At 38.7% G+C, this 10,537-nt stretch overlaps 1 protein-coding gene across 1 annotated transcript in view; it reads left to right on the top strand.

Moving 5' to 3' along the window:
• The first annotated feature begins 3,860 nt into the window (after window positions 1-3,860).
• map1b (microtubule-associated protein 1B) overlaps window positions 3,861-10,537 on the top strand; it is a 147,254-nt gene continuing 140,577 nt past the window's right edge. Inside the window, 1 exon segment of the mRNA XM_039758471.1 lies at window positions 3,861-4,126. Coding sequence (XP_039614405.1) covers window positions 3,946-4,126 — 181 coding nt within the window. The 5' untranslated portion in view covers window positions 3,861-3,945.

Raw genomic sequence — 10,537 nt, 5'->3', positions numbered from 1 at the left:
ATGGCCACCTAATCATTCCCTGTCTCTAATTGGCTATCTCTCTCTGCGTACTGGCGCATAAATGGCTGCTGTCACATCATCCAGGTGGATGCAACACATTAGTGGTGGTTCAAGTGGCTCCTCACTCACTGAAGTGCTTTGAATAGTGAGAAAAATGCTATATACATGTAGAGAATTATTACTAAGATCTATCAAAATTAATGTCTGAAGTGTGCAGGAGCTAAAGAAAACATTCAACTCTCTTGGACTTTTTTATTTTAATATACTAATATTTATTTATTTTGTATAGGCTTAGTATTAATCAACATAAAAAAAATAAAAATTAAGAAATTTGTACAGATTATTGAAAATTTAAATCCGGTTGTCATGGGTGTCAGTACCTACCCTGGTATCATCAAGTGCAAGACAAGAACCAGGCTTACAGTCAATCAATCAATCAACATTTATTTATATAGCACATATTCATACAAAAAAATGTAGCTCAAAGTGCTTTACAAAATGAAGAATAGAAAAATAGAAGACACAATAAAAAATAAACATAAGTCAACATTAATTAACATAGAATAAGTAAGGTCCGATGGCCAGGGTGGACAGAAAAAAAAAACAAAAAAACTCCAAAGGCTGGAGAAAAAAATAAAATTTGCAGGGATTCCAGACCAAGAGACCACCCAGTCCCCTCTGGGCAATCTACCTAACATAAATCAAACAGTCCTCTTTGTATTTAGTTTTCATGGAAGGACCTGATGATGATGGTCCCGTAGACTTCTGGCTTTCAGTCCATCAATGTTGGAGCATCATGATGCTTTGAGTAGGTGGTGGTGGCGCAGGCCGCCACCACAAAGAAACCGGAAAAAGAAACAGAAGAGAGAGTTGGGGTCAGTACCGATTTTAGAGCCACCATGAATAGTTATTGTGATGAATTGAACATACAGAGTATCAGGATTAAGTTAAAGTGAAGTTATAAACAGGCCATGTTAAAGTAATGTGTTTTCAGCAGTGTTTTAAAGTGCTCTACTGTATCAGCCTGGCGAATTCCTATTGGCAGGCTATTCCAGATTTTAGGTGCATAGCAGCAGAAGGCCGCCTCACCACTTCTTTTAAGTTTAGATTTTGGAATTCACACTCATTTGAAGATCTAAGGTTACGATTTGGAATATAAGGTGTCAGACATTCCGATATATAAGATGGGGCGAGATTATTTAAGGCTTTATAAACCATAAGCAGTATTTTAAAGTCAATCCTGAATGACACAGGCAACCAGTGTAGTGACAGTCTTAAAAATGAAGGTGCCAAAGTCTGAGCAATGTCATAGAAGGACCATTTTTAGATCCCAAAAGAACCACTTAGTTGAAAATTCCAGAAAAAAACAAAAATGTCTAGTTAGATTCATAACAAATTCAATCAATAACCATGAATGGCCGTATGCCATTCTAATTTGGCATGTACATAAGAAATGTAATGATTTACTTCATGAGGTAAAAGTACATAATAAGTATAGTTGTGTCAGATTTTTTAAATACTAAAATACATGCTTCAGTTTTAATGTTTAAAGTCTGCTCTCGATTATAATAGAAATTGGTCATTTTTCACCCTCTGATAGAGGTCCACGGAGGGATAGATCCCTAGTAAAGGACCAAAAATACTCAAAAAATAACATCATACTTGTGATCGCTGACCTTGAAATAGTCTAAAATGACACTAGACGTTCTTATATTTAAAATTGGTCATTTTTACCCTTCTGGGAGTGGTGCTTAGAGGGCTACGACCACCAGTAAAGGATCAAATATTAAAAGTATCATATTTGTGATCAGCAACCTTGGGATCACATAAAATGAGACTCCATTTGATTCTCATTTTTTTGTTTGGTGAAAAGGAGTAACTTTGACCCTTTATATCTCATTGGGGGTGTTGAAAGAACAATTTCATGTTCTTATGATCATTTTTTGCTGAAGATGCCTGTTGGTTTAATTTTTATCATAAGAATCTAATCCCCATGAACAAAATATGTATAGAGTCCAAAAATGGCCTAAAAATGAGTTTTGTTTTTGGGTCTAGATAACAGGCCAAGGAGCGTCTGAGAGCAGTCATCATTCAGGGGGAGGACGTGGAAGTGGTGCAGAGCTACAACAAACTGGACAAGTGCTGTACAAGAAGGGCCAGAGCAGACTGCACTTCCTGGGGAGATTCAGGTCTTGTGATGTTGGCAGCAAGCTGCTGGAAATCTTCTACCAGTCCATAGTAGCCAGTGTGGTGTTCTGCGCTGCGGTCTCCTGGGGAAGCAACCTGAGCTCAAAAGAAGCAGAACCCCTGGACACACTGGAAGCTGTTGTGGAAAAGAGGATGGTGGCAAAATTGAACGCCATCATGAAATATCTCCTCCATCCCCTCCAGGAGGTTCTCTCTTGGAGCACTTTTAGCCATGGGCTCATCCCACCATATTGTGCTGAAAACCGCCTTTAGGGGTCTTTTTTGCCCACTGCTATCAGGCAGTATAATGCTTCCTCCCAATTTACTCATTAAGTTCATTTTGAAATATCTGCACAATATACAGCATATTGATTGATTGGCTGTATTATTTGTCCTGTGAGAACATATCCTTGTTTTTTTATGTCTCAGCTACTGTATGAATCTGATTTTCCCCATGGGATTAATAAAGTTTATCTAATCTAAGAAGTGTGATGTCTTGCATAACTATAGACATCAGGATGAGTTGAATGGTATGGTATATTATACATAGAGGTTTTCTCATACCTGTAAATCAGGTGGGTATGGGCAAAAAGAAAAATTCAAGTGATCTCAAAGCATTCCCAAGTAACTCTTATGAACATACTGTAACAGATGATAGCAGATTTGTGAAACACCAACGTTTTTCTTGATTATTAAAAGGATTCTGGCTGTAACAATCACACAGGCTAAGTTCAGCTTTTCTTGACCCGTTAGTGTCCTGCTAAGTAGCCTAGTGGGCATTAAAGATTTGTGTTTTGTCCATGTATTAGGAAGCTTTTCAAAGCAAAAAGAACTACTTTTGGATATAAAGAACCCTTCTCAGAATGAAATGGTCCTGGGTTAAAGAAAGGCTCCACAAAGACCCACACAACTTAGTAAAGTGCCATTTTACAACTAGTACTTTTAAAAGTTCTGGGTAACAGTTTAGAAATACACCACTGCTACTACAATTATTATGATAACAGTAATACATCATATTGCCATATAACTGGGACATTATTAATATTCTTACAGTTAGCACAACTATATCTTAAATGCACTCTAAAGACATGCGATTGGGCATTTTGTTATAATTGAACTGAGTTATGAAATGAGTGCACCTTAAAAACAACTGGGGACAAATGGGCACAAAGAATAGATGGCTGACTTATCAGCTGAAATGATTTTGTCTTTTCATCATGCACTGAATAAAGCAATTACAAAGACACAGATCACAAGAATCAAGTTACATTAATAAGTAGAAAAACAAATGCACAGTATAAAACGTTTTCCAAGTGTGGCGTTTTGTTTGTAACATCACAAAAGCAAATAAATGACAAGTGGTAATTTTCACATCAGTTGTAAATTTTGATTGCGATAAGAACCCGAAATGTGTACACCAGTTAAAATTCATTTCAATGGAGCTGTGAAACCTTTTAACTGTCATATTTTTTTTACCATAATAACCCACTACAGGCTCCGTTTTTCCTTCTTTGGAGTTTATGCTACCTCTCTGTCCCCCCATCGCTTCCGGAGGGCTTGATTCGCTGCAGATGACATCAGCTGCGAAAAAAAAAGCAGACTGATCTCTAATGCATTTTCTCCTCCCAGGTCCTAGTCATGACACAGTGTCTGGGATATAAAAGGGAGAACCACTCCTTCCTAGCTTACTCCGCGTCTGCCGGTAGCTGATTAGTTTCCACAGTTGGAGGCAGGCAGAGAGACAGAAGGGGGTTCAGGATGGCGACGCTTGTGGAAGTGGCGGACCCTGAGCCCACTTGTAGTAGCAATCTAATGTCTTCTTCATCCTCTTCAAGCCTTTCTCACCGATTTCTTGACAATAAGTTTTATCTGCTGGTGGTCATCGGAGAAATGGTCACAGACGATCTTCTAAGGTGTGCCATTGCAGATATTGAGCGAGGTAAGGTGCGGTGTATTTGACGTACAATAGAAAAGAGAGGGTGGGCACCTGCTGAGCACTTGACAATAAACCAGACTGAAGCATCCCGTCATCATGATCAGAAACTTCAGGCTTCTAATGCATTTGTTTTCGAAATCACGGGATCTTTTTTCCTTTTTTTAGGCACTTAATCTGGACAAACTATTGTGGTTTGTGATGGCAATTCAATTTCAGTCAAGTGATCTCCTTTTAAAGAGCCTGCATAGTGATGCCTGCACGCGGCTTCTCTTTGTAGCAAGGGAAGTGTCTGCCTCATTGTTGCTGCTGCTGTCGGAATTGCCGCACCGCCCCTCCCAGTCCATTAAGGAAAATATGCTGGTGCTGCAAATCAAACAGATGGTTGCATCGCAAAGCTGGGGCTCAATATATCGAAGAACTGGGGGATATCTATGCCTCCGGGTCGAGGACACAAAAGGAAGGCGCTTTGGGTGACCTTACTGCGTTGCGCAGCATGTGCTACCTGCGATGAGAATGCCATGCTTCTTACTAATGAATCAGCATTTCTGCGAGCTGAGCGTCGCTCCTTTCTTCACTTCCATCCCCACCCACCTTGAGCGCTTTTAAGGGATGTGTGCCTCTATGCAGCATTTTTTTAAACAAAGACGAGCTTTATTCCTTAATTTTTTTTTTACAAATTAATTCTTTAATATCTTATACCTTAATGCATAATTTACCACTGCAAGTGTAGCTTACTTTAAATAGAATAAACAGATTTTGTATTTGTTAATTCAGTTCTATTAATTTTTACTCTGCGCATAGCGTTAAGGGCTTTTATTGTGCACGGAGTCTTTTAATCAGCAGAGCATCCACAAAAGTAGAATTAATCTCTTGTGCGATTATACATGTGCCCATGAAGCAGATAAAAGGTTAACGGCGCAAAACGCTTCTAGAAGCTTTTGACTACAAAGTCTCGTATGTCAGATTTCTGTAGTCGGTATATCCCGTTTCATTTCAAACTTCAGTTTAACCCGAAGCTTTCAACAACCATTCATCTGGCATCACTACGGTCGATAAGCAGACAAAAAGTCATCAAAGTGAATATTTACTGGCTTCGCCAGGTGCCCACGACAATGCCTTTCATTGCATGCACTTTACTCATTCATTCTTTCCACTTGGGATTTTTGCTCGCAATCAGCTACCGGCAAGTGGGCGTGGTCGAGTCCGCAGTGCGGTCCCTACGGAAAGAGCAAGAGGACAGTTTCCTGCAAAGGGCGTTTCAAAGAACTGCGCACACGTAACTAGGGATGTCAGCTCGGGATACGGATGTTGCTCTATTGATCAGCGCATCGGCTCTCAGATTAGGTTCTGATCGTGACATCTTCTATTGTTGGGACCTAACACCAGCATCTTTGTCAAAAGGCATATCAGGAATAACATCGGCAGTCAGGGCTTAGTGTGTTCAGGTTATAATGCTTTCTTGAAATAATTATCAATATTAGTGGTCAAATTAAAATATATATGTAATTAGAACTATAATGAGAAAACGCATTAGTGCGTGACTAGTTCTCAAATAGTGCACCCGTTTTCTGACCTATAAAACATTGAATTATTGCTTGTATAACTTGATCGTTCCCAGATGGCACTGTACATATGGATGTGTGTGTGTGTGTTTCTTTTATTTATTTTTATTTTTTTTTTCAAACATGCGGTTTATCAGACTAAGACATCAAACAAAGACCACTATCAAGGCTAATGTCGGAACACGTGATTAATCAAATTCTGCACAAACTTAATCACCATAAGAGATTTCTGATTTATATTCTATGCTGTAGGACTGGCAGGCTGGCACGTAGACACACACATTAGTGCACACTTTCAGTTTTGAAAGGAATTTACAGAATGAGAGGACAGGCTTAACAATAGTTTGGGACACGATAGATTTCTGTCTCTTGTATACAAATTAGAATTTGTATTATTACAATATTCTAGGAAAATTGTTTTATACAAATAACATATATAAGAAATGTGGTATAGTGGTAAAGGCTTTAGAGTCCAAACCCAGAGCTGGTGGGTTTCCAATATGCTACTGACACTGAGTGACCCTAAGCAAGTCACTTCACCTGTTTGCTCCAATTGGAGGGATAAACCCAAAAGAAATGTAATCAATCATAGGTCAAATTTTGTAAGCTGTCCTGGATAAAGGTATCAGCCAAACAAGTAAATGGAATGTAAATCGGTTTGCACTGCTGACTCATGGTGTCCAGAGTTCATATGCCTTGTTTGCTTATGGTATATGTAGAGTTTCTGCTCTCCATATGTGTGCATGGGGATTTTTCACATCTTCAAAGTTGTGCATTGGGTTTATTGGTACTTCTAAATTGGCCCTGTGATGGACTGGTTGCTGTCCCAGATGGCTTCCTGGCATATGTCCAGTGCTGACTGGAAAGGCTTAGGCACTCGCTGCACTCTTACAATTAATGGTTCTAAAATGACACTTTACTTGATTACATGGTTCCTCATAGATCAACAAGGAACCATTTCATTCTAGGAAGGGGTCTTTTCATCGTTAGGCTTTTAAAAGTTCCTAATATGCATGGGAAAAAACAAATCTTTAATCTCTAGTCTGCTACTAGCAGGATACTAAGTGATCATGAAAACCTGAATTCAGCCTGTGTTATTGTATGCATTGGGAGTCCTTTGAAAATCAGGAAACTAGTGGTATTTCACAAATCTTTTTTCATCCATTCATAGCTATGTGTGGAATCTGTTATAGATCTGAATAAATTAAGGTTCTTTCTGGAACCTTCATGTGGAATGTTCAATTTGGGAAAGAAAAATGGCTTCCCTATGGCACTGGTCTGCAGAACTGCTCTGGCACCTTTATTTTCAAAACAGGTTACCCTGAAATGGATCAAGCAAATTTGCAAATGTTTTTATGGTCTACTATTTCCTACACACCATAATAGAATATGGCGCTTCTGTTGTGTTAGATTTCTCAGACTGACGTCTGTCTATGATGTACTGGTGCCCCACCCAGGGTTTTTTGTTGCCTCCATTGTAGGCGTTCTCAGGCTTTATCTTTTCACTGCAATAAGTAATGATATTTTGCTGTTCTTAGAATTTGTGGAAGTTCTAATATGTTTAGAGACCTTGATGAAAATGTAAGCTAGCTAAAGTTTTGATTGTATCCAACATAGATTTGTGGATTCAAGTACTTTTTTTTTTTACTTTTTTTAAAATATGGGTTGCTTGATAAATATTTCACATTTGATTCAATTTATATCTTTGTGTTTTGTGTTACTGTAGGTTAAACCTTTATTCTTTTATGCTCAAATTGTTCCCCATCTTTTTTTTTTATCATTATTTATGGTAGAAATATGTGCCTTGGTTTGAAGTTCCTAAAATCTTTGTCAGCTGACATTGTGATCCTGAAGTCCTTAGTTGTTATATGCTGTGGGGATTTTCATTTCAACTTCTATTTGTATGTATAGCTCTCTTCACTGGGTGTGGGATCTGAGCACTATACTAAAACAAATTATGTGGTGTACATACATACAAATACAGGGTGATCCAGATCTAATTATGCAGATCCAGATCGTCTGGATGACCTTTGATTTATGCGGGGATGATTCCAGTTCGGCACGAAGATGATTCTTCATGTCGTCAGTTCACACACTTCTCGATGGTCTGGGATTTTTCGGGTGGTTTTCTATGTAATAAACTTAATAAGTTATAGCGTAATGAAAATTGCATAATTAGATCTGGACCACCGTATATAGAAATGAGCTTAAATAGAAAAAACAAACACATTTCAAATGTATTCCAATAAACAAATGGTGACCATATAAGTTCATCAAAATGACAGGTGAGATATGGACATTTAGCAATGGAGAAGAGGAGACGAACACAAAGAATGTCACAGTGTATGTTTATCTGTGTAACGTTTTGTCTGGCAGTCCTACCGTAAGGCACTAGAGATGCTGTGTAGACCAGCACGGGACCACTGGCGTGAACTTTCTTTGCCATGCGCGTCTAATCCTAAACCCAATGTCAGATTAACACACACTGTTACATGATGATGCACAGTTGGTCTTTTTTCAGTAGGATGACTCAACACTTTCTTAATTCAGCTGATCGTATACACTAGCAAACAGCCTGCTAAAAGCACACTAGCACACTTTCCATGCAGATGCTACCTTTCAAAAGTTTGCACTCTCACACTATTCTTTACAAGACATTTTACAATGCACTGTGTCACATAACTGCAAGGGCATGAACGAAATACATAATGGCACCTCAGTAGCAGTATCAAAATGAAGAACAGCCAGGTCATTTTTCACAAATCACATATTTAAACTTACAGGTTCACAGTTACCCAGCCTCCTCTTTAAACAGCCTTTTTATTTGAGCACAAAGGCATCCAACATGATTAAAAAAATCAAAATGTAGACTGTTCAACTAGTCCTTAGCGGTATTATATGTCACATCATTTAAAATGCATTTATCAGTTTAGATTTGCCAATTTCCGTAGAAAAGTTGTAAGCAACTCATTCAACAATTTTAATTTTCATATCTAATTAGGATTAAAGCTCCTAAGGCCTATGCTGGTAGCATTAGAAGCAAGGAGGAAAGTAACCCTGGATGGAGTGCCCGTCAATCTCCGGTCACACTCCCATCAAGCCAATTTAGAATCGTGTGTGACATTGATGTTACATGACATCTTTGGGGTGTTTGACGAAAGCCTAGAGCACCCAATGAAATAGAAGAAGGTACAAACTCTGCCCAGATACCACCTGGGACTCTGGGGACAGCCCTGGCCCATTTAGGAAACCCTTTCACCCCAAAATGTACAGCTTATAAGAAAAGGTTTATGATATCTAGACATTTTTCTTTATTTGTAAATGTTATTTTCTAAATATTTAGAGTCTGTCCATCCATTTTCTGTCTAATGCAGGGTTACATTGAGCTTCACACAATCCCAATAGCACTGGGTAAAAAGTAGATACTGACGGCCCATGGACGATGCCACTCTCACACTGGGTCAGTTGTAGAGAGACCAGTTAACCTCAGATGACTATCAGCAGAAAACCACAGGAAGCCCACCAAATATGAGAGACTGCACAGACTCTACATAGATACGACCCAGAACTGTATGGCATCAGCACTAGCAGTAATACCCATATTTAAAATGTAGTGATCTTTATTTTATCCTTCCCTTTGTTTCTTCTTGACCACATTCTTATGGTCTACTCCTAAAACTTCAAGTAAGTAGTAAAGCCTGAGCAGCTCACCGAGCAAATTACTTTGGACTGTTTGGCAGCTGAGGGCCCGTAGAGTAAATGAGTTTATCTTGAAGGCTAAAAGTAACACCAACCAGAATTTACCAGGAGCGACTAACTCAGCGTCACACTGAGCACAAGCAGAGGGAAGTGTCCTCCTAAGAAATGAACTCTTGCCAGTGAAGAAACTTCCTAAAACACTGATTCGATCATTTCTCCAAAATTGCTTATTTCACTAATAGGGTCATGATTGGCCAGGGTCTATTTCTATAATTATGCCTCTATTTTATTATTTTCTTTACTGTTTCATTTTGAGTGTATTATGTGCAGCCATGTGAACACAGTGGTAAAATCTTGCTTTTTCCAGTTGAGGCGGCTGTCAAAAATCAAGCCTGTTTTGTCTAAACACAACCTTGAAACAGTGATACATGCCTTTATAACATCTCGTCTAGATTACTGCAATGCGCTTCTTTTTGGAATTAGCCAGGCCTCCATTGCTCGCCTACAGCTGGTATAAAATGCCGCTGCTCGATTTTTAACTGGTACCAGCAAACACGAGCACATTACCTCAATTTTGGCTTCCCTTCACTGGCTTCCAGTTCATTTTTGAATCCATTTTAAGATCCTTGTATTTGTTTTTAAATCCTTTATTGATTGTGCCTCATTTTATTTGGCGGAACTGCTGCACCCTTATGTATCGTCTTGCTCTCTCAGGTCAGCAGACCAGATGCTTTTACTTAAGACCTAAGACATGATGTAAACTCTGAGGTGATCCAGAGTTTTGGAGCTGCAACTGAAAAAGCCTAAACGATTTGCCGTTGCACGTTCGTTTCCCAGGCTCCTTTTTTTGCTGTCTTTATATCTTATTTAAAAACACACTTTTACTCCCTGGCCTTTAACCCAGTATGATATGTTGATTATCTGTGTACTTTTTATTATGAATTTCTTCAGCTCTTCTGTGTTTGTGTTTCTGTTTCTTATACCCTTTGGTTATTGTGTGTCTGATGTGTTGGGTTTTATTGTACAGCACTTTGGTCAGCCTTGAAGTTGTTTTTAAAGTGCTTTATAAGTAAATAAATAAATAGTTGTTGTATGTTGGTGGCTGGAACACTGAAGACTTCCTCTAGGGATCTATTTATCTATTTAATCTATT

The sequence above is a fragment of the Polypterus senegalus genome, chromosome 7 (assembly GCF_016835505.1).
Source record: "Polypterus senegalus isolate Bchr_013 chromosome 7, ASM1683550v1, whole genome shotgun sequence".
NCBI classification, from domain to species: domain Eukaryota; kingdom Metazoa; phylum Chordata; class Cladistia; order Polypteriformes; family Polypteridae; genus Polypterus; species Polypterus senegalus.
The sequence above is the reverse complement of the archived record's forward strand: the minus strand, read 5'-3'. Positions and strand labels throughout refer to the sequence as shown.